The sequence below is a fragment of the Phyllostomus discolor genome, chromosome 5 (assembly GCF_004126475.2).
Source record: "Phyllostomus discolor isolate MPI-MPIP mPhyDis1 chromosome 5, mPhyDis1.pri.v3, whole genome shotgun sequence".
NCBI lineage: Eukaryota > Metazoa > Chordata > Mammalia > Chiroptera > Phyllostomidae > Phyllostomus > Phyllostomus discolor.
The window spans coordinates 162,932,872-162,957,484 of NC_040907.2; the positions used below are offsets into that span (position 1 = coordinate 162,932,872).

General features: G+C 46.0%; 2 protein-coding genes across 2 annotated transcripts in view; one reads left to right on the forward strand and one right to left on the reverse strand.

Annotated features, from left to right (window-relative positions):
- Positions 1-19,587, reverse strand: part of LOC114496792 (nebulin related anchoring protein) — a 65,764-nt gene extending 46,177 nt beyond the window's left edge. The window contains 12 exon segments of the mRNA XM_036027322.1: positions 1,418-1,522; positions 3,814-3,930; positions 4,861-4,965; positions 7,891-7,995; positions 8,293-8,400; positions 9,188-9,292; positions 9,964-10,068; positions 11,149-11,253; positions 13,691-13,795; positions 18,237-18,324; positions 18,889-18,983; positions 19,275-19,587. Of these exon segments, the coding sequence (XP_035883215.1) occupies positions 1,418-1,522; positions 3,814-3,930; positions 4,861-4,965; positions 7,891-7,995; positions 8,293-8,400; positions 9,188-9,292; positions 9,964-10,068; positions 11,149-11,253; positions 13,691-13,795; positions 18,237-18,324; positions 18,889-18,983; positions 19,275-19,346 (1,215 nt within the window). The 5' untranslated portion in view covers positions 19,347-19,587.
- Positions 19,588-24,302: 4,715 nt separating this feature from the next.
- CASP7 (caspase 7) overlaps positions 24,303-24,613 on the forward strand; it is a 35,755-nt gene continuing 35,444 nt past the window's right edge. Inside the window, exon 1 of the mRNA XM_036027323.1 lies at positions 24,303-24,451. The gene's annotated coding sequence lies outside the window, so the exon portion shown is untranslated. The remainder of the gene's footprint in view (positions 24,452-24,613) is intronic.

The following is a 24,613-nucleotide window of genomic DNA, read 5'->3' on the forward strand; positions in this document are numbered from 1 at the left end:
TCATCTTCGTGGACTAAATGAAAACTACAAATGACCAAAGAGAACCTATTGAAGCAGTCACAGTTTCACAGAATAAAACATAAGACAAATTAAAAAAAAGACTGAAATCGCAAGCAAGCACAGGAAGTTGGAGTGAGACAAGCAGGAAAGCATCAGATCCGCTGAACACACACAGCACGACACAGACCCGATTTTTTAAAAATGTCTTCAGTTGCACCCATCCCCGATTTCTCCAGCGTGACAACCTGCCGTGAGAGCGTGGAGCCCTGCAACAGACAAGCACTGACTGCGCTGGCGGCGTGTGCCACGCCCCGTGCTGGGCTGGTACAAACCACTGCATGCTCTTACCGCGATTTCTAAACAGGTGGAGAGCAACCCCTGAGCCCTGCCAAACGCTACACATTTTACGGCACAGATTGGTCACTATTGCAACCATGGGAAATACTAATGTCATGTCCCAGATGCAGCGTACCACATGACCAGAGCCCAAATGGGGTGACAAGAAGCCATCAGTAGGAATGTCTGGGTAGCTTCTCATGAAGCTACATTCAAGTCACCTACCCCGGGAGGCCATTGAGCTGTAAGGCACTGAGAGTGTTTAAACGGGATACTATCGCTATATATCAGACATGATTCTGCTCATCTCGGCTGATCTTCACAAGCACTCTGTGAGGACAGGAGTTATTATCACCCCAATTGTACAGAAGGGCACCGTGGCTCAGAGAGCTTAAACAATTTGCTCGAAGTCGGCCATATGGCTAATTGTGAAGTCAGGTCTGTCGGCTCCGATGCTGGTGCTCTTCACCGCTAACCGATGCAAAAGAAATTATTCGTCGAGCCTTACCAAGTCCTGCATGATTCCCAGTTCTACTATGATATGCAGCTAAGCAGAAGTAAATTCACATAATCTAGTGTAGGCCCTTGGGGTTCTCGAGGACACATCTCCAGACCTTCTCTGAGAATCTCGGAACATGCAAGTGCCACGTCAGCATATGTCTGCTTATCTGTGAAATGGGGAAATACAGCCCAGCTCCCCGGTGATGGTGCGGGCCCAACAAGAGCGGGTATTAAGAAGCACGAAGTCGCACTGAGAGGGGATGCTGCATGCTCTGCCAGGCTCCCTCACCAGCATTCGCCACTGGGTACCAGATGCTGCCATACACTGAGGATGCAAGAAGACAGGTAGGTGCTGCCCTGAGGACTCAAGGTCAAGTGTGTGTCGGGGGATGTACTAACATTGAACTCTGTGCAGACCAATCCCAGCAGACAACCTTAATCAAACCCGTTAGGTATCTGTGACTCTGAGGCCATGCTTCTCCGAGACACACAAGTGCATTCACACAGACTGTCTCTTAGGAGACCTAGAAACGAAGGCCACAAAGAAGTCCAAACAAAGGCGGAGGCATTGCAGACTCACATCACTCGTGAAGTTTGAGATCTTGCTCACGCTCCTGAATTGAGGGGTGTCACAGTAGTTGATGCTGTGACCTTTACTACTTTCCAGACCCTTCTTGTACTCCACCTTAGAAACCGAAACACCAGTTGCACAGTAGAGCCAAGCCCGAAGTCCCTCTTGAAAATGTCACCAGGACTTTGCTAGGATATTTTTAGAACACTTCCAACCCAAGACTTAAAAATACCAGGCCTAGAATACTGTAAGTTAATAGTGCATGTTTTCCTTTCGAGTAATAAATAAGTGAATAACCTATTTTGATCTAAAAATTTAAAATATATAGTCTCTTTCAAGGATAAATACTGTAAGATTTCATACTGCTTAAAAATAGCAAAACTGGTTTTAGGTATCGGGACAGTGGTTACTTTTGGGGACAAGTGTCTGGGGGGACAGACAGAGGGGGAGCGTCTGGACTTTTGTCACATACTGTGTTTTGATCTGGGCACTAATTACACAGATGTGTACACGAGAGAAAATCCTTCCTGTTACACTTAGTGATGTATGCACTTCTCTGTCTGTACACTTCAATAAAATTTAACCAAAAATGTTACTTTACAAAGGCATATAATGAATAAGACCATTCTTAAATGTATAGAGTATCTTCTAATTTTAAATGGGTTGGCTAGTTGAGCTCCCCTGGGTAGCTGGGTGTAAAGTGTGAGGCTACAGTTATTAAATAGACTCCACGTCACCCCAGGCCATCGGAGAAGGAGCTGAGGGCTGATCACCATTAACAGAGGCATGGCTGGTTTGTCTCACTGGATAAAAACAAGGGCAAAGAGAAAGCAAAGGTTCCCTCGTGAACTCTTACCAAAGGAAACACAATTTGTTATCTTATAAAATAGATGGTGGGAATATGCTTTCTAAAATATGAAAGATGCCAATGTTCACAATATGATATAAAATTAACAAATACACAAAACCGTATATACAGTTGAGTTCAAATTCTAGAACCGTATGTTCTTATGTTCATGTACTCGTTTGTAGTATATTCACACAGAAAAGGCCCGAACGGTAACAGTGTGACTCCCAGATGGCGGAACTCTGCCGTCAGGGGGCTGGTTCCAGCTCTGTCCTTAAGAGTCTCTCTGAACCAGAACAAGGCACTTGACTCTTCCAGACCTACGACAAAGGAAGGGCCTCCAGGCTGCAGAGGCCTCATGGAGATCTCCTGTCCCGTGAGTCAAGGGCCAGGTCCAGCCAACGATCTCCATGAACAACCAGACGGCGAGTCTTTTAGGCTTTGCAGACCCCAGTCTGTACATCAACCAACAACTCACCTCTGCCCTGGTAGCTTGAAAGCAGCCACAGACACTATGTAAAGGAATGCCACGTGCCTGTGTTCCAATAGAAACAGGCTTTATTTGTTCTATTTACAAAAACAGGCTGCAGGATGGATTGGGCACTCGGGTCAAAGTTTGCTGACCTCTGGCCCGGAGCAACAGAATCATCAGAACAATGACTGAAAACGCGGATTCTGAGCACCCGGCACGCATCTAGCACCACGAAGTAAGGGAGGCCCCAGATGAGATCAGGAGAGACCACTCCTGGAGACTCTACGCAGCCCACAGTTAGAGGACAGCAGGTTAAATAACAATTTTGGGCAAAGAACAGACCTTTGGAAGTTAGGGAAGAAAGACACTTTAGGATATTTTCATATCTGTTTCTATTGCAGATAACTTGTATTACTCACGACCGGTTGTGAGTAAAACTACTTTTAATAGTTCTAATTCTTCCCGTCTCTTTTTGAGACATTGCCACCTCAAATGCCTTCGGGGTCCAGCTAGGCATTACAAATGAGACTCCAGGACATGCAGAGCACACGGGGAACTAGAGGGGAAGATCTCCTTGCCAATGAGTCCTAACAATTCTAAACATTTCAATCGCTGGGTAGCACAAACCAGACACGCCCTCTGGCAGCCAGTTCAGCCTCTAAGATGATTCACGTGGTACCCACAACTTCTCGGAAACCTGACTACAATAACAAGAGAATGGAAGAGGTTCCAGTTTGAAGCATTTATTGTTCTTGGATTTTTACTCTATGGTAATGACTTATAGTTATAAAGTTTGGCTCCTGCAGTATTCGGGCAACTATTGCTTGAACCTTCCAAATACCTCAGCCTTGCAAGAATTCAGGGAGAAACTTTCAAACCGTCAGAGACATTTAATTTGTTTAAATGTAATTGGTTTGACTGTGGGCTCTTTTGTGAGTTGCTTTTACTACACATCAGTTCTTTGGGAACTGGCCACACGTGGGTAGTGTATGTGGCATGACGTGGCATTTTTCCTGGGGGTGCCCCATTCCCTGGAGGAGATAAAGGAGGTGACAGCAGACAGAAGCGGCTGTCCCCCATACGTACCTCGCTCACAAGCTTGTTGACGCTCTGAGCCCGCTTCAGAACCAGGTTGTCCTGGGCCGGGAGGGAGTGGTAGTGGGCAGCACCCTTCATTCTGCTAAAGTCCTGCCGGTATTTTATCTGAAGGAAACACACAACAAAGGGCCTGAGCTTTGTCTTCATGCCCCGTGACAGCGATCGCTCCAAAATTACCCCACACCAAAGGTCAACATTTACTTCACAGAATTTTTGGAATGGAGAAAAATTCATACATTTTCTTCTCCATAAAATCTATAAACCACTCAGTCCCTTTCATATTAAAATGTTATTGGCCCTGTTCACATTTTACACTCTAATTTTGCATGAAGAAAGATCTTAAAACAATCTCACAAAAAGGTGTAGTCCCAAACCCAGTCTGCCCTTGGTTTCAACCTCATTCCTTATCTGCCGAGGGGGCCAAAGAGCAGGCTGTGTCTTTCATTTCCCCTTGGGGTAAAAGTGCACCGTTCCGGGCGACCGGGTTTAATAACTGAATAGTAACAGAGTAAAGGAGAAGGGTAAAGGGGGTTTGAAATGGATGCTTGCCTTCTGATTATAGACCAAGTTCAAGTTAGTGTGTTAGATCTACAGTGTGTGTGTCACTTGGAAGTTTAATTATAGCCTATCTTTCAAGGACTGCCAGCTGGCCAACATCCTGCCAGTAAAAGTCCTTTTATCAATTGGGTCACACCTAGTTTGATAATCATATGACTTTTTTTAAATCAGCTATTTCCCTGAAGTGCTCACTATCCAGATGGGTTCTTTTGCAATGGCTAGACCGGCGCTTGCACTTGCTTCAGCTGACGTAATTATGCCATTTGTCCAGAGCAATCCCCTCTGAAACAGATAAATGTGACCAAACAGTCTGAGCAAAAGAAGCGGATGCCAGAAATCTGGATAGAAATGGAGGGCTAACGTTCCATTCCGGCTCAGCGCTACTTATCTGTGTGTAGATTTCAGTAAGCACAGCCTTCAAAGTCTCATTTCCCCTCTGCTTCCGAGGCCCGGGGGTTGTCCTGGTGTGGTACTTACATCACTAGCAAGTTCGTTGGCTTTCTTGGCATTCTGATACGCGGGCGTGATCATGGCGGGGAAGCTGCCCTTCCCCCTGTGCTCCGCACACTCCTCCAAGTAACCCTGCTGAGTTAACCAAAGATTCCCATCAGCGATGCTCCCCTTCCTGCCTGGGTGGGGAATTAGCGATGACCCCTCCTAGGGCCTGTTCCAACAGAGACCCGTCCACACTGGACATTCCAGGGGGCTCCCCAAGAATGGTACCACGTGGTGGTGAAGGCAGTAGACTGTGGAGTCAGGGCTACTTTCTGGTGCCCAGTACACAGTCAGCGCTAAGTAAATGGTAACTGTTCTCATGATCAGCCTCATCATTTCCACCAGTTAAATTGAGTCACTCTACCGGTGTCCCAGGCCCACATGTCAGGGAGGGTTCATTTCTGAGCCGACACCAGGAAAGTGCTTCTGCCTTCCAGGAGCCTTGAATGCTGCCTCTCTCTGGCCCAGTGGCAGACCGGTGCAGAGACACGTTGACATTCTAGATACTGTCTCTCCCACTGACGTATGCCATTTACCAAGAAGGAGAGCATTATAGAACTATGAGAATTTTTGTAATTGGTAGAACAATTTCAAATTGTTATAAGAGGACCAGAAAAGGGCCTAAATGTGTATTTCAGACTAAGTATGATCATCTGACTCTTAATCTCTTCCTTTCTCCTCTCCACACCCTCCACCCACTCCCACAAAGGCAGACCCTCGCTCACATGGAACTCTCCCCATGTCACTACTGTAAAGCTTCCCTGGCAGTCGGCCATACTTCAAGACACCATCAGATGCTACCTTCTCTCTGGGGACTCCTCCCTCCCTCTCAGCCCTGTGCTGGGCGGAATCAGCTACTTCCTCATCTGTGTTCCCACGAAGATGGAGCAGCCCTTAGCATCCTCCTCTGAACTCACGACTCCATTTCCCGCTGGCTCCCTCCAAGGCCAGGGCCAGCCCAGCCCCAGCGCCAGGTGCAGAGCCTGGCACGCCCACTTCCTTAAAGGAAATAGTTGGGTCAAACCAGAAGGCCCAGGCTCCCTTTTTATCCAATGATGACAACTGTTCGGCCCGAGTGCTCCTTCATACTCGGCTGCCAGAATGTTCTGGGCCAAAACTAATGACTAAAAAAAAATTATAATAAAGACACTCAAATTCTTTGGTAATCCCCTTTGCCTACTCTGCTGTATGGTTTGGGGTTGGCCTGTAGCATATTTTAACTTCCTTGCTTATATGTACCTATGCTATGTGTGCAAACCTGTGAGAATTAGACACCTAATTCTTTTGGGAAGTTGACTGGCTGCAAATAATCAATTGATTACATGTCACAGTCTATTAACCTAAAAGAACAGTTACTCATTAAAAAGAAGAATGAACTGGTTGGCATTTTAGGCACTTCAGATATTTATAGTTTATCTGACTGTCTGCCCGCTTCTCTCTCCCTCGCTCGCCCCCACTCAGGCCCTGGCGGGTCCCACGGAGTCGCACAGTGAAATGCCACACGAGACTGACCCTCTCGGCAGCTGCTGGGGGTGCTGTCAAGCAACGCCCACTTTGATTCCTGCATTTGCTATTACCATGACTGGAAACGTCAACCAAAATGTCCTGATAGTCGAGAACCAACTACACTCCTGTAGAGTCAATTTCATCGATGTGGGTAAACACACACATGCAGTTACATGTGTGTGTCGTAATGATTGGCAGAAAGCACTGTCCACGTTTAGAACAAAATCATTTTTGTCAAATGCAGAAACCAAATCTTTTTCAATTAACTGATTTTTAAAAATTGTCCCGAGCCTTCCAAACAACACATTTAAAACACGAAACCAATAAAACCCTATTTCCACTGAGTTTAAAGCACTAAGAGACCACTTAATGAACTTATCATGGAATTTCATAAAATGGCTTTTTAAATTCGAAACCAAGTATTTTTGCTCAGACAGACATTTGCGATGGAGTCACAAACCATCTTCCCAGGACTGTACCTGCACACCGACAACTTGTTTTATTGAAGAAGAGAAATGTTACTTGTTTTCTTTTATAAATTATGTATGTTGAACAAGTCATTTATATTGCAGACTCTACCTACTGCCAAAAGATCAGCCATCCAATTAAGAACAAATATCAAAGAAGCCCATTGAATGTATCTTCCAGTACACACAATTGATCTTCCAATGTTATTTACATGGTTGTAAACCATGCAAAAATAACATTCCCTTTCTCCTCTACAATACCTGTCTAGTGCCAGAAAAGAGACGGGGATAAAAATAAGTTTGTAAAGCATCTCAGCCTTTTTACAGCCTGTCAAAGTGTAGTTCATCTAATAAGTGAGATTTGGGAAAAGGTTTGCGTTCGCTGGAATATTGCTTTACTTGATGACCTAGATAAGAAACTCTCCTTTCTAGGAAAACAAGCCCTGCACCTCGGTGAATTGCTCAATATTTTCTAAGACACGTGTTTCAATCCGCTTTGTGCTTGTGTAAGGCTGGGTTCAAAGTAGCCAGCTCAGCCCTTGAGAGCGTTCCTCAGTGACTAGATGAGAATGCTGTGTTCTTGGCAAACCTGCCCTCTTGACATAGGTCCTTTACTTAAAAAAAGAAGAAGACCTGGCTAGCGTAGCTCAGTGGATTGAGCTCGGGCTGTGAACCAAAGCATCACAGGGTCGATTCCCAGTCAGGGCACATGCCCGGGTTGCAGGCCATGGCCCCCAGCAACCGCACATTGATGTTTCCCTCTCTCTCTTTCTCCCTCCCTTCCCTCTCTAAAATATAAATAAATAAAATATTTTTAAAAAAAAAAGAAGAAGAAAGTGCTTGGAATCTGTTTTCCTAAGTGGTTCAAGTTGAGCCCTGAGTCCTTGTTTGCCCGCTACTTGGAAGAATCCACCTTTCATAAACAGGGTGAAGATAAACCACAGCCCAACCTCTGATGAAATGGCCACAGGCTGTGTCACAGGCTAGGGGACTGGCCATCACAAAGGGCTGTCTCCCAGGAAGCCGTGTTATCCCATACCTGGCCATACTGGTCCGTATAGTCCTTAGTCAATGTGCCCTCGGCTCCAGTGGCTGAACCGGCCATCCCCTTCATTTCTCTTTGATATTGTTGATGGTACCTCACCTGTTTGAAGGGAAAGGACACACCCAGTGAGTTTAGCCTCCTAAGGCACAGCGGCCAGAAGTGTAAAACTAAATGGCTTGTGTAACGTTCTTGTTATGCTTGGTTGGTTCTGGGAAAGGTGCTGAGACACAAAAGTGCCAGATATCGTCAAGTTGATTGAAAACTATGAAGAGAAGCTACCTCTTGGATCCACAGTGCATGCAAAGCAGACAGGAACTTGGACTTGTCAGGCTCAGGTAACTTCCTGCTTCCCCCCCCACCCCCCACAAATGGGACAGCATTGCTGGGGACTCTTACATCGCTCGCCAGCTCATTGGCTCTCTTGGCTATCTGATAAGCAGGGGTGATCATAGCAGGAAAACTGCCCTTCCCTCTCTGCTGTTCATAGTCCTCTGCGTACAGCGCCTGGAAAATGAAAACAAACTTGGAATCACCCGTCGCCACCCAACTGTCCACCAGGCCATCTGTGTGAGAAGCCGTGCTGAGGGCTCCGGTGACACCCTGCAATCCCCTGTCACAGCTCTTAGGGTGATGCAGTTGGCTTACAGCTGGACAGACCCTGTGTGTCTTTTTTACCTTTTTATTCCCAGTACTCAGCACAGCGCCTGGCACATAAAGAAACGCCATGCAGAACTCAAACACATACGTGTGTGGTCCCTGGTGCGGGCCAGGTATAGGGGCTGGGCGTGGGAATAAGGTTTCCACCTTTGAGAAGCTGCCAGTCAAGTCTGGGAGACAAAAAGCCTTTTCCACAACAAATAGAAGGCACTTGTTCTGCTGAGTGTGAATTTGTGTTTAAATTTCCCACTCAGAACAATAATAAGCTCTTGATCCTATGCTGTGGGGCAACTAGACTATGGAAAGCAGGCGGTAGAAAATCTTTAGAAGTCACGTACTATCATCCTCAGTGGCAGGGAGAGAATTCATCTGAAATCACTTCTTTCAGATTAATCAGATACATCTGATTTGTCACGAATACTACTTGCAAGTTTTCTCTCTAAAGATGAGTTTTCACAAGGCCTATGTGAGCTAACTTATGTGATCCAACCAAACTTGACCTTAGAAATTTCTTCCTGTTCCCTACATAGGACTGAGATGCCTCCTACATCCTCCCTCCCTCCTTCTCCAAGTAAGGAAAGAATGGGGAATCTTAAATGAGAATCACCGAGCCTTGACCCCCGTCATTTCTTACGTCGCTTTGCAGGTGCCCCCCAGCCCTGGCCCGTAGCAGCTCAGGGGTATCCGCCACTGTGGTGAACCTGGAGACGCGCTCATCGTGCCCTCTCTTGTACTCCACCTGATGAGAAGACAGCACAGAGTCAAGATCATCCTCGCCGGCCTTCGTGACAGCCTCTCCCGGGAGCTCTTCTGAAGCGACACGGTCGGGCTACCCTCAACACACACTTGTGGCAAGTCTGTGTGGCCTCTCACCCCGATGCCGGTGTGAGAAGTCCAAGGGACTGCCAGGCACCGCTACACATGAACAAACACGAGCTCACTTCATCTCTACAACAATCGCATGCGGCAGGGCTGCTGTTGACTGTTATTTTCCCTATTGTACATAAAAGCGCTGAGGATGAGAGAGGTCAAGTAATTTGCTCGTGGTCACAAAGCCAGTGAAAGAGCCAGGATTCGAATCCCTGCATTCTGGCTCCAAAATCTGAGGTCTTAACCAACAAGCTATGCTATTCTCCAGGAGGGTCTGCCAGCCACTTACTGAGAACCTTATTTGGTCCAGCCTTTGGGTAAGCTACATGGTCACCTCTCCATTGGACGGATGGGACCCAATCAAGGCACAGAGAATAACTGATGGGGGGAAGATAAGAAGACAGTTTTCTCCATCACACCACACTAACAGTACCTGCTGCCCCAAAGCACTGTCTCTCGCTGGATTGCATCTGAATCCCAGGGGGATGCTAATAACAAAGATTAGCATGATTGATAGTGAATAAGCACTAAGACACTCACTTGGCTGGCCAGCTGGTTGGCTCTCTTGGCCCTCTGATAAGCAGGGGTGATCATGGCTGGGAAGCTCCCTTTGCCCCTCTGTGGCTCATACTCTTCCGTGTACTCCTGCTGGCCAGAGGCAATGTCAGCATAAGAACCCACATGAGTTTGGATGAGAACTAGTAAAACTATAATGGCAAGCAGCATCAGGACCAATGCAACTGAATTTATAAGGCACCTGGAAAATAATGCAGTCGCCTGGAATGAATCCAAACATGTTATCCGCATCGTGTGAAGCTATTATTCACAAATGAATCGCACCTTCAAATAACATTCCCCGGGTCAAAAACTTTCCCCTTCGATGTTTCCATCAAATTGTGTGGAACCTGGCTGTTCCTTGGACTCAAAGGTGTGTATGATAATGCAGCAATTAGTGTGCGGGAGATTCGTCTGAACCTTACCCACTGCCGGTAATTCTACAGCATTGGGAGTAAAATGGCTATTATTTTCTCCTCCTTCCTTTTTGAGTATCTCTACTGATTAGTTTCCTTAATGAGATATAGAAACTTAGCACTTGTATTGCTATTGTTTTCTTGCCGTTTGCTAAAGGAAAAGTCACTGCAGAGTAACAATCTTTTCCAAAGCGATTTCTTCCAAGGGCAGGTGCCCTGAGTGTGTGGAGAGGACAAGAAGGTATTCTTTGCAAGTTGTTAAGGATGTCCCCAGTCTGGGCTACAGTTGACTTTTTTTTGCATGAACACCTACTACAGTAAGGTTGCTCTTACAGTGCTGGAGGTCAGAAGTCTAAAATGGGCCGTCAGGGCTGGTTCCTTCCGGAGGCTGTAGGGGAGAATCTGTTTCTTTGCCTTTTCCAGCTTCCGGTAGCTGCCAGCATTCCTTGGCTTCTGGCTCCAAATGGCCTTGACCTCTGCTTCTGATTCTCACCCTCCAGCCTCCCTCTTTATAAGGACCCCAGTGATTACATTGCGGCCACCCTACTAATTCAGGATAATCTTCCTATCTCACAATCGTTAACGTACCCACCTCTGCAAAGTCCCTTTGGGCATGGAAGTAACACATACACAGGTTCCAGGAACTCGGACATGGGAATCTTTGGGGGAGGGGCCGGTATTCTGTCTACCACGACCTACCTTGAAATAAAGGAACATTCAGACTAATGATGAAAGTGATTTTTAGGGCCCTTACCTCACCAAGAGACTTGCGAGCTTCAACCATCCTTACGATTTCAGGGTCTGGCAGAGCTCCTGGGCACCAGCCATTCCCTTCCCCGTATCCAGTCCAATAGGCCCTCTGCAGAGGAAACACGCAAATGCACACAGACCCGTCTGGTAGGTAAAATCCCCCACCAACCCCACCCTCCCAGCGATGCTCACACACCTTGCCAATATCAGAGGGAAGCTCTCTAAAAAAAACTATGACTTCCTATTGGTGTATGGCAGGTCTCAGCTAAGCAAAGTGCTCACTTCTTTTTCAAACTAAAAAACAACCTAATATCCCAAGCAACTGGACTTTCTGTAATTCATTCATATCATAGAAGAGTGCCAAAGGTAACTGAACAGTTCTTTGCTTATCATTGCACCAAGATTGGGTGGCAGGGAATTACTGTGCACCAGAAATCTGAGATTAAGGAGCATTATTCAGCCAAGCTTCAAAAACCTACTTCCTGTTATGTGCTTAGCATTGGGCTAAGCAATGAATATTGGGAAAGGAAAAAAGAACAGAACAGAAGAGACAAGAAAAGAAAAGAGAAAAAAAGAAAAGAAAAAGACAAAGTTCCTCTCTTAAGACCTTAGGACCTACCTAGAGAAATAAAGCTAACCTATGAAACAATTACTGATTAGAAAATGTTTGTTTGCTTAAACAGACTGCACTGAAGATAAAAAAAAAAAGCCCAAGAGTTTTGAGAGAGCAATGCGTATGTGACGGGCCCTGCTTTGGACAGGAGATAAAGTCCGAGCGGGACCTCCGGGGCTGAGGTCAGCCAGCAGGTGAAAAGGAGAAAGGCGTGTATATACTCTAGAAGCTCAGTGCCATGAAGGCAGCGACTTTCGCTGGTTCTGTTTCCTAATGTTTCCAACAGCTTGGCGCAATGCCTGACTTGTAACGAGCCCGATAAATACTGGTTGAACACATTCCGGGAGTGGCAACCACTATGCAGGTAAGCATGAAGGCAGTGAGGGGCTTCGAGTGACAGACCAAGAGCAGACGGGTGCGACTGGAATAGAGGGGAGGATACAGGGGGCTTCCTGGGCTGGAGGTGGGGCAGGGTGGACAGGCCGGGTACAGGCAGCCTTGGGAGATCCGGAAAGGCAGCTAACTCATGTGTGAAAGTATGCCCAACCACACGAGCAATCGGGGAAGTTTAAATTAAAACAACAAGATACGGACTGTCACGACTTCTATCAGGGAATACCAAGTGTTGGTGAGAGTGGGGGAAACAAGTCGTCTCCTGTTCTGCCAGTGCAGTATAACTTACACAACCATTTAGACAGCAGTTTGACAGGGCCCATTAAAATTAAAAAGACATGCACCCTTTGACCTAGCAACCTCATTTTTCTCTATTCCAGGCAAATACTCATTTGTGTCCAAAAGAGGTCATGCAAAAGGGTGTTCACTGCAACCTCACAGTAGGAAAAAATTGGCAATAACTCTACCCATCAGGAGGAGAGCATGATGCATTCATTCTTAATGGTTGCACCCATGACACACCCACCCATAACAGCTTCACGGGATGCTGGCGTAGACATAGCGCCCAGATAGTTGTTGAGTGAAAAATACAAGTTGCACAACCATGCCTACTGTTTCATGAAAATCAAAGCTATACATTTCAATAGAAATATACATCTATCATTCTCAATAAAAAATAATAGCTAATTTTTTTTGTGCCTGCAATGTTGTAAGGTCTTTACATGTATATACTCATTGAACCTTCACCATAGTTCTGTGAATCAGGAACTGTTTGAGGTTCTCTTTACAGATAAAAAAAAAAAAAAACAAAGAAAAGAATGGTTAAATAATTCATTAAAGGTCCCTCAATAGGTGGCAGTAGGCATTCCAAAGCACTAAAGTACATAGATAGCAAGATGGATATTGATTTGTAAATAAATAGAGGGGCAGGACACCTACCAGACTGATACCAATGAACAGTGTTTGGATTGTTTTTACAATAATAAATATGCCAGTATGATGCAGATCATTAAAACTAAGTGGCTGAGGAGTTTGGAAACGGTAAGGCTGTTAACAGAGAATGACCATGAAGTCTCAAGTGGTGAGAAGGGTAAGCCAGGGACATTCAAGGAGCTGGGTGTGACCAACACCACATGACAAGCCAGTGAGAGGCAATCCCTGGAGAGGGAAGGCCACCTCAGGAGGCTCTCACAGGTCCTGGAGGGAGAGGATGTGAATCAGAGCTGAGATGGGAAAGGAAGGGGAGGGGGTGGAGCAGAGTAAAGTGTGAAAAGAAGAAAGGGCAGCCTCGGATTCTGGGGGGTCTGTCCCCAATGACAGAAACACAGCGGTTGGAAGGGAGAAGCCAATGAGCTTGGACTGTGCAGACACGGTTCAGGCGAAGCTAGAACCTGTTGACAAGCTCTTTTGCAGACAGTTGCAGTTCCAAACTGGATAAAAGGAAGCCTAATGGGTTTTGCCTGGAAGTAATAATGAGGCCACATTTCACGTGCACAGGGCGTCATTCCGCTCCCTGTGTCCGACCCCACTCGTAACTCACCTCGTTCACCAATGGCTGCCCATCAGGTGCGGTCGCCCCCTCCTTGGATGCCACGTTCCACTGGAAAACCGATTTAAACCGTTCGTCATCGCCTCGCTCGTCAATCTGCACCACGGAGATGTTGTTAGTGATGTTTCCATCAGAAAAGAGACAGAAAATAAATAACCTAGAGCTAACTCGGGAGGGTTTTCCTGAGCCTCAGCTGCAAAACATCCCAACTGCACTACAACACACACTGTGCTGTCAGCCTCCTCGTGGTTTCCGCTGTTCTGCCAGATGGGTGGCATGTACAAAGCACCTGCTGTATGCAAAGCTCTATCCAGCAGTGTGGTTACAAAGACTTAAAATCTCCACGAGCTTATCTCACAGAATTCAGCTTAAGCCAACCTCAGAAAATGCTAGACATTAAAGTAGTGATTCTTAAGTTTAGTCTGTGCAACAATACCAACAATACCCCGGGGAGCTTGTTAAAATGCTGGCTCCCCAAATTCAAGTAGGTGTCCTCTTATGTTTTATAATTTTACTTTAACATTTTGATCCACAATATACCTTCAGTTAATCATTGTACATTAATGTAAGGAACGTATCAGGTTCAGGATTTTTTTTTCTATGCAAATATCCAACCCCTTCTGCACCATTTACTTAAACATCATCCTTGCTACATTGAACTTCAATGGTACCTTTGTCATAACTCAAGTGACCATATACGAGCAGCTCTATTTCCAGACCATGTATTATATTCCACTGGTCTATGTGTCTATTCTTATGCCAATACTACACTGAGTAGTACTTGCTACTGCTCAGTAGCAAGTAGCTATTTGCTACTTGCTAGTAGTGATTGCTACTGCTTTTGTAGTGAGTTTTGAAATCTGGTAACCAAGTCCTTCAATTTTGTTCTTCATGATTTCTTGGCCATTCTAGGATTTTTGTATGTTCCTATCAATTTTAACATTAGTCATTTTCTTTGAAAAACCCTAGGGTTATTACTTGGATTACATTGAATGTGTGGGTCAGTTTGGGGAGAACTAATATTTCAACAGCATCTTTGTGACCCTAGGATAGAAAAAGATTTCTTAAAGAGAACATTAAAAGGACTAACCATAAAAGAAAAAAATCGAGAGGTCTTGGGTCTAAACCCAGATGTCATAATTTATGAGGACTAAAATGGGGCCCCAAAACCTGCAATTTAATAAGCTGAAGTTTAAATTGTTAATTTTATAGATGAGAAAAAAAGTTCAGGGAAAAGACTAAACTGACTAAAATTTTTCAGTGGGTCATGAGACCTGTGCTTGGAACCCAAGAATTCTGTTTCTTGTCAAGGCACCGGTAATCAGGATGCTCACAGAAATGGTTGAGTATGGTCACACAATAGAGGAAGAAATGAAGACCATGCAAAGTGAAATAAAGGAAAATATACAAAGAATCAACAGTGAAGGGAAGAAAACAGGGACTCAAATCAATGGTTTGGAGCAGAAGGAAGAAATAAACATTCAACCAGAACAGAATGAACAAGCGAGAATTCAAAAAAATGAGAAGTGGCTTAGGAACCTCCAGGGCAACTTTAAACATTCCAACATCCAAATCATAGGGGTACCAGAAGGAGAAGAGGAAGAGCAAGAAACTGAAAATTTATTTGAAAAAATAATGAAGGAGAACTTCCCCAATCTGGCAAAGGAAATAGACTTCCAGGAAGTCCAGGAAGCTCAGAGCATCCCAAGGAAGTTGGACCCAAGGAAGCACACACCACGGCACATCATAATTAAATTACCCAAGATTAAAGATAAGGAGAGAATCTTAAAAGCAGCAAGAGGAAAGGAGACAGCTACCTACAAAGGAGTGCCCATAAGACTATCAGCTGGTTTCTCAAAAGCAGCCCTACAGGCAAGAAGGGGCTAGACAGAAGTACTCAAAGTCATGAAAGGCCAGGATCTACACCCAAGATTACTCTGTCCAGCAAAGCTTTCATTTAGAATGGAAGGGTATATAAAGTGCTTCCAAGATAAGGTCAAGTTAAAGGAGTTTATCATCACCAAGCACTTATTATATGAAATGTTAAAGGGCCTTATCTAAGAAAAAGAAGATGATCAAAACTATGAACAGTAAAATGACAACAAACTCACAACTATCAACAACTGAACCTAGAAAAAAAAAGCAAACTAAGCAAACAACTAGAACAGGAGCTAGAATCACAGAAATGGAGATCACATGGAGGGTTATCAGTGGGGAGGGAGAGGGAAAGAATGGGGGGAAAGGTACAGGGAATAAGAAGCAAAATTGGTAGGTACAAAATAGACAGGGGGAGGGTAAGAACAGTATAGGAAATGGAGAAGCCAAAGAACTTATATGTATGACCCATGGACATGAACTAAGGTCAGAGGGGGCGGGGAATGCTAGAGGGTGGAGGGGTGCAGGGGAGAGGGGAGATACAGGGGAGAAAAAATTGGGACCACTGTAATAGCATAGTTAATAAAATATACTTTAAAAAAAGACATTGTCAAATGTCCCCTGGAGAGTAAAATTGCCCTCTTCGAGAGTGACTGATTTCAGGCATCGGAACCACGTGACCAAAATAGGGAGGAAGCCCTGTTTGCGGTCCCCCTTGCACTGCACGCATCCAGCACGAGGTCTGTAATTTCCCTGAGGAAGCGGGAAGAAGAGGGGGACAGCCTTAAATACTGCTAACGGGGTCAGGAAGCTTTAGGGCCTAATGCTCATGCTCTGGATGGAAAAGCCTAGACAGTTTGTTCTTCTAAACATTTCATTCACCTCTACCTACCAAACGGGACATTTTGTCTTAATAAACATTTAGTTATTTTTTAAAAGGGTGATATTTAAAAAATCGAAAAATGCCAATCTGCCTTCAGCCAGCTCAAAATCTTTACCCGGGTTGTCTCCCTCATCACCATCACTGAAACATCCCTTTCTTTCCCTTTTTTGAATGTTTCACTTGCACAATGAGTTTGAATTCACGAGTACAATGTCGTGCTTATACGATATCATAGATCTTTTTGTAGAGAGCGTCACGTATACAAAGAGCATTCTGATGTGTAAGCACACCTCCTGCATTTCATCTGGCAAGCTCTGGCTACCCAACCACAGACACGTCTGCATGTTTGTACACACGGACAGGCACTTCTCCTTCTGGACAGTGTGCCACCCTCTTGGCACATGAGCATAGGCCCAGGGAGAAGGTGAGGACGTGGGTTCCAGAGTCAGAGGGATCTGGATTTGCACCCACTCGACCAGCTGGGTGAAACTGGGCCGGTGACTTCACCCCCCTGAGCCTCAGCCTCCCCAGCTCTAACACGACACTGCCACAGAGGTTTCCCGTGAAGAATAAACGAGACAGTGCAGATAAAGAGCCCAGCGGCGCGTTTGGCACTGGCTTTAAGCATGAGCTCAACTCAGTATTAGACACCAAGAGATGAAGACAAAGCCTAAAAAGATCAGCCTTGTCAGGAATCTAAGGCTGCTTGTGAATTCTTCAGGCAGGGGAATCCTTAGAAACCAATGACATCTGAGCAACAATCTCAGCCTGCGTTTCCTCATCAGGAGAATGGGATAGTAACAGCATTTACTTTACTGGACACAATGTGCATTAAACAAATTATGCAAAAAAATATATACAGTAATGCTATATAAACTTGTTAAACAATAATAAGCCACAATTAGCACAAAGCACTTAGCAAAACAAGCAACCTGGATGGTGCACATAGAGAGCCACACAGTAAGGTTAAGCTCGTCCAGCACACATTTGCTTGAGGAGGAGCACGGCCTGAGCCCGCAGGAGAGCCAGCAGGAAGCAAGGTGATAGTAGGAAGGCAGATCACCCGAGAGCCTGCCAGCCCTGTGTAATCTCCTAATTTTAGAATGCCCCTAGCTCCGTGCTACAGAACTTCTCGTGGGGCACGGGCGAGACAAGTTACAGGACTCATCGTTTTAATAAACACAGTGTTCAATCGATAGCTAGTTATTTGACAAAACACCACTGTTGGTTTTTCAAGAGGTGGGTTTACCGCCGTGGCCTCCTTGTCTACCTAAATATCCATTCCACATCAAAATACCTTTCACCCACTGCCACCCCAAGGGGAAGGAGAGGCTATAAATAATCTTAAGTGCCACTGAATTTGGAGAGATTTAAAAGTGTCAAAATAGAGGTTTTTAATTTGGCCGTACCAAAACAATTATGCAGGAAAGGAAGGAATGGCTCTTTGGCATTTTCTAACTAAGTAAACTTTGTTTTATGCATTAGACGCCTCGTGTACACAGGGCCCATTGGATAAACTGTCACCGTGTGTCCAGAGCTGGCAGATCCACAGACACTACTCTGGGTACAAGGACCTCAGGTCATCACCCTCCTGCGTGTTGGCCCCCGCCCTGTGGGAGGGCCAGTAGCAGTATTTATGACTTAACGGCACTTCGCATGTGTGTACGTGGGGACACCGAGCAGGTTCACATACAGACATGCACTTAAAAACTAAATAGGTGCCTGAGCTAAGAAACTTTCTCTAAAGCCTCTCTTAAAATCCAAAATTAAGTAACTCACCCCATGGATGCCTCCCGGAGACTTCCTCACGTTTAGATTTAACGGAGTCTGATAGACACTTGTGAAGGTGTTGTTCTTGGGGTTATGGCTACAAAAAAAAACAGGTGTAAACCACAATTAGACATGTACTTTATCGCAGATGCTTGAGTGACTTGTCTTAAGGGTACAGTCATTTTTTTAAAATCAATAAATATACGACAATAATTAAGTTAATGATTTTCCAGACAATAAGTCTTCAAATCAAACAAGCTCAATATAGATAACTTAAAGACCAAATTTAACTGGAAATTACCACTTAAAAACATTCTGAATAGAAAAGGATTCAGAAATTATTTAAAATAAAAAGCGTTAACTCTGTATATGCACACAGTCATGGCAACTATATGGCTCTGCACGCTGTTTAATGATTTGGCATGGAGTTATAGTGCGTAGATTTTATCTTTTACTTATAAGAAGAAATTTGAAACTTGAGACTTTTTATTCATTGCATCAACTCTTGCCTTAGGTCTCGCTGAGGACTGTAAGCAAAAACTTCGGAGAAGACATTTCTTGGATCTACCCCTAAAGTACGTGATTTGAATCTCTGCTTGGCTACTTGTTCAACAAATTTAAAAAGCTCAAGTGGTGGCGGGGAGGGCCAGCAAATACTCACGCATGACAGTATGGCTTTTTCTGGTGACTCACAAAGTTATTCACTGACAGCATCATCTTGCACACTTCACAGTGAAAACACGCTTTATGCCATATCTAGAAATCATATAAAAAAGGTTTACCAAGCATATTTTCAGGCTTCGGATTCGTATATATTTCAGGGCGGAAAATCAGCTTTAGTCATACCATGGTGATTTAAAAACACACAGCGACACTATGTTCAATAAATGAGTGATATAGAAGACATAACTAGAAATGGGTAGAACTGAAAAAAGGTGAGAAATATGCCTTCGGTTGGTGGTTCAAAATAACCCACATGCTCATATGTGAGGAGATAAATTTTCCACGTTGGTTAGTATCCCCCAAGGCCGAGAAACGTCCACTGACCTGATCCAGACAGCTGATCCTCTCGGCGGGGTACACCCCATACCCACACCTGGAGCAGGCCTGCACGTTCATCCTGACCTCCGAGGGCAGAAGACAGAGATAGGCACCGGGCACAGAATCCAAGGAGCAGCCCCGGACTAGTTTTTCAAGTCTCCAAAACTCCCAACCACTATGAAACGCTGGGGGCACCTGGACCGTTCAGAATCGCACTTGCACTTTCCTTTGCTGACCTTCTAGTTTGAAGTCGGCAGCTGGATGGTTTTTAAAGCTGCCACTTACTCAAGGGGCTATTTTGGCGACTCGCTCGGCACGCATGCGTCTGGGAAGGGAGGTGGAGGTATTTCTAGCTGACGTGCTTCTCTAAATAGAAAAGTGAACTCAGAGGAGCATCATGTTTATGTGGATGACCAAATCCCGGTGGATGACCAAGCAGCACGGAGTAGTTCTGTACTCACTGTGATCATCACCCCAGAAAAGAACCCCGAAGGAAACAGCACACCCTCACGCAGTGATCAAATTAGAATGGCTTGCTCCTCGAGCTGGATGACTAACACAGAGAGGCCAGCTCCCAGAAACATGGGCGCTAAAGCAGGACTGATTCACTCCGAGGGAAGGGTAAAACACCACACTTGAATCCCAGCTTTATGTAATATAAAATATTGACAACTGAAAGCAGAGTATAAGACATTAATTTCTGTGTAGCTTCTGCTAGAATGCAAAAAAATAAGAACAAATGAGAACCCTCCGGGTTTGGGCCTCTGGATGCCGGTGTTCCAAAACAGGCCTGTGGGTTTCCTTCCTCACCTCCCAGGCCTGACGCGGGGCAACTTGAAGACTCACCTCCTCTTTCTGGTTTTGGGAAGCCCTTCATTTGCCTTTAGCGTCTACCTAAATGTTTCCATAAAACAGACCTTCTGGAAAGTGTACGAAGGATGGTGCCTCACCTGTTGCTACCACTCAGCTCACAATCTGCTATAACCCTCATCGTCTTATGTTCTTCATAGCAGTTACACGAACTGACCTCTTAAAGACGGAGCCTCCACTTTTTAAAATTATCTGTCTCCTTCCATCACAACAAGATGCTTGGTTATCCCCAGGATGGACACGGAAAAGGTGCTCAATAACTATTCTTGGAATCAATGAAATAAATGTAATATTCTCACCCAAATGCCCACAGGAGCCAGAGGTGAAGTCATAGGTTACAGTAGGAGCCTTCCCAAATGGAAGGACACACACCCCAGCCAGTTTGTCACGAGTACCCAGCATTGCCCATATTCCGATTTTTCCAGAGAAGCCTGGTATCTGCATTTATACAGGAAACTCCCTGTTTTGTAAAACACTGGGAACAAAACAATACAACAGGGCCCTGGGCAGTATTTGGTGGGCAGTCTACCAATTAGTGACCCTTGGCCTAAACACTCTGAGAAGATTATTATGTTGCAAAGTCTGCAGGAGGAGGGAAGTCAGCGGTGTTTTTGTGTTGGGAGAGCCAGCGGGGAGGAGGAGGCTGCAAAGCAAGTGAAGAGGAGTGAAGTGCAAGTTCACATGCACGAAGCAGAGGGTGCAGCCGGGACCCTGGGGCTCGGCACCTGAAGGGAAGGGGACCGTCCTGAGGGACTCCGGGCTCAGGAAGACTCTCACACCGAAACATTATACACGCAGGGCAGCCTGGGTGAAAGAAACTGCAAAGACAAAAATAGAAGACCTGGAGGTTCCCTGAATAGTCCGCTCTGCTGAATTTCTCATGCCTTACCTAGGAAGAGGGCTGGAAGCCCAATAACCACTGAGAAAGAATTCCATCCCAATCCGGGGCAGGGGGCAGGGGCGGGGCGGGGGCAGGAGCGACAAGGAACCACCCTCAGAGTTCAGCTGAAGAAAAAGCTACTTCTCTGCCTGAGGTGGCGGTTGGTGGCACCCATAGCCGCTGCATGTCCTGGTCAGACTTGTGAAAACAAGACTTGCCAAAACGATTCCCTGGCTGGCGCAGCTCAATGGATTGAGTGCAGGCTGTGAACCAAAGGGTCACCAGTTCGATTCCCAGCCAGGGCACATGCCTGGGTTGCGGGCCAGGTCCCCAATAGGAGGTGTGCAAGAGGCAACCACACATTGATGTTTCTCTTCCTCTTTTTCTGCTTCCCTTCCCCTCTCTAAAAATAAATAAATGAAATCTTTAAAAAAGATAAATAAAGTCATTTGCACAGGGCTTAGAAAAAAACTTGCCAAAATGAAAGATGTGAACTTTGACTTATGCCGTCACTTCCGTTTTTAAAAGGCACCAGTTAGATGCCAGACTTTGTGAGGAGAACCAACTGCAACGAGCTGCGGACGGGACGGTTTAAGGAGCTAAAGTGAACGTGCATTGCCGGGGGCAGGTACACCGAGCCCTCACCTGCTTGTGGTCAGACAAGCTCTCCCCAGCGTCCATCCCTCCCCCTCACATCCAGACGAATCCCTCCCCCTGTCGCCGTGATGACCCCAGGCCACAGGACCCTTAGCCGAGGAGGTGCTCTGGCCGTCAGGACTGGCTCAGACATCACCTGTCTTAGCCTGGGTTCCCAGAAACAGAACCTGAGGCAAAGGCTTACGTGCAAGGACTTGATTCGGAAGTGCACCAGGGAGCAGGGGCAAGGGGCAGGAATGGAGCAGGGAGCGTCGATAGCAGAGTTCGTCCTCAAAGTGGCCACCACCTGATAGAAGTGCATGGGACCGCTTGAGCTCCATCTTCCAGGGGCCATCTGAACAGCTATGACTCAGGAACATCTGACAGAGGAAGGAAGCATTTATCTGCTGGCCTCTGTCTCCCACTGGTGAAAGTTTTGCCCCCTTGGGGCGTTCACTCCCCTACACGGCCATGCCATCCATGTATGTGTTCACCGAGTCCCAAAGCATCTCATGCCTCCATAGCAACAGGGAAAAGCAAGGGCAGCAGAAGGCCAAAGGCACTGTTGGTTGTGCCCACGTGGACATGGCCAGAGCCCTCGCAGAGCTAGGTGCCACTGTCGAGTCCGGAGGCAAGGTCCAGAGAGACCTGCCCAGGGGCACCCATGAGGCCAGCCCTTGGGCAGCCATCCGAATAGTGAACTCAGGTTTTTTTTGGGTTTTTTTGTTTTTTTTTAGCGTAAGGAGGAAGACTCAAACTCTACTCACGTGTGTATGGAAAGGAGCGCAGAAGAACAGCATGGGTCCAGGCTAAAGAGACACAGGAAATGCAGTTGGAAGAGATTAAGTACCATTTAGACTCTAAGTGTCAGTATAATTATTAGACAGGAAAAAATTCGAAATTATTTCTTCCCTTCCATATACGCCCGATTTTATCCGTTAACACTACATTTTATTTGATGACAATCCATCCTTACAATGGCACCTTTGTGGTTCCCCGCACCAGCCCACAGTAAAGAACTAAAAAAAGAAAGTTATCCTTCATACCATCTTTCCGAGCCAGCAATAAATTCAAGTGTGTGACACCTGTGAACGTTGGCCTGATATAATTTATGATAAAGCCTTGTGGGTAGGAAGGTCATTATGTTTCCAGACGACGTGCTCCTGCTCCTGCCACTCGCAAGCGTGTGACGTGGGCAACTTCTCCGAGCCCCAGAAGTTCCATGGAAAATGAGCAGAGAGATCGCCTGTCGAGGCCCCTTCCGCATCTAGCATGGTTCCACTCTATTTCAGGAGAATACCCTGCAAAACGTTACATGTGTAAATTATACATGAATTCGAGAGCAACTTGTTTGCTGTACTATTAGGATTTTTCATTTCTCTAACGATTCATAACTGAATTCCTTAACAAAGGAATTGACCCCCAACATTTCAGGAACATGGGTGTCAATGAGTCCTACATGCTGCCTTGCTGTGTTTGGGCAGCTATAACTAAATACCGCAGACTGGGTAGCTTCTAAACAACAGAAATTCTCACAGTCCTGGGGGCTAGATGTCCAAGATCAAGGTGCCAGCAGGGTCGAGTTCCAGTGAAGGCCCTCTTCCCAGCTGCGGAGGACACCTTCGCTCTGTGGCTTCACAAGGTTCAAGGAGCCAGGAAGCTGTCTACCTCTTTCATAAGGTCACTAGTCCCATTTGCCAGGGCTTCCCGCTCGTAAACAAGCACTTCCCAAAGGCCCCATCCCCTAGCATCATCCCATCGCACGTTCGTTTCAAGGGGGAATCGGGTGGATACAAACAGCCTAGAGACCGGCCATATTGGGAAACAGCGTAACTGCCTGTTAAAGAAAAATAGTAAGGAATTCAGGGTTTTCACATAAGTTAATAAATTATAATCAGTCCTTTACACTTATCTGGGACCCGTCTTTCTTAAACCAACAAACTGTCCTTACCTGGTGAGACTTTAGAGACAATATGAACCTCAGGCCCAGAGAAAAGCAAGCATACAATAAGACAAGGTGAGGTTCTTGCCTGATGTCACACCACGAAGTTTCTCTCCCTTCACTCCAGGTGCTGATAGTTCTTTTTTTTTTTTTTTGAAGATTTTATTTATTTATTTTTAGAGAGGGAAGGGAGGGAGATAGAAAGAGAGAGAGAGAAAAACATCAATGTGCAGTTGCTGGGGGTCATGGCCTGCAACCCAGGCATGTACCCTGATTGGGAATCGAATCTGCAACACTTTGGTTCGCAGCCCGCGCTCAATCCACTGAGCTATGCCAGCCAGGGCAGATGTTGATAGTTCTTTATGAGCAAATATCTCTGGTAGAAATACAACTAATATCTTCTCCAATATGTACACCTCAGTGTGACTGAGTTAACTAGCTGCCCCCCCCGAGGAGTCCTGGAGAGAAAGGCATTGGAGGTCTCCGTTGGAGGCCAAAGGGTGAAGAAAGACGTGTGTGTGTGTGTGTGTGTGTGTTGGCGTGAAGTCGGGGTGGCTTGGATGTAGGAGTGAAGTGGCATCTGTGGAAGCACACAATCTCACATTTTAAACTAACTCACGGCTACAAACCCAGTGGCTGACACCTGGGGGCGCTCGTTAATATTTTGGGGACGATTCCGACGCTACATCAGGACACGTGGGCTGTGATTTGAGGTGGAAACTTGCTCAAAGCTGAGTTAGACTCCTACCGCCCGCTTGCGAAGATAGCCACTCCCTAGCGTGGGAACAAGTTTCGGGAGCCCGGAAGGCCCCAGCACATCCCACAGTAGCGTGCGGGGCTCCGCCTTGGAAGAAGGTAATTTTTGCCGATGTGCCCGCCGAGCCCCCGGGAGCGTGCGAACCACCCAAGACTGGGATCAAGGGTCCGTCTGGCAAAGAGCTGTAAGGGTGTGGGAACTGGGCCCTTGAACTGGTGCTGAGGCCCAAGTCGAGGTGTAGACTTGGGGGCAGCAGCGGA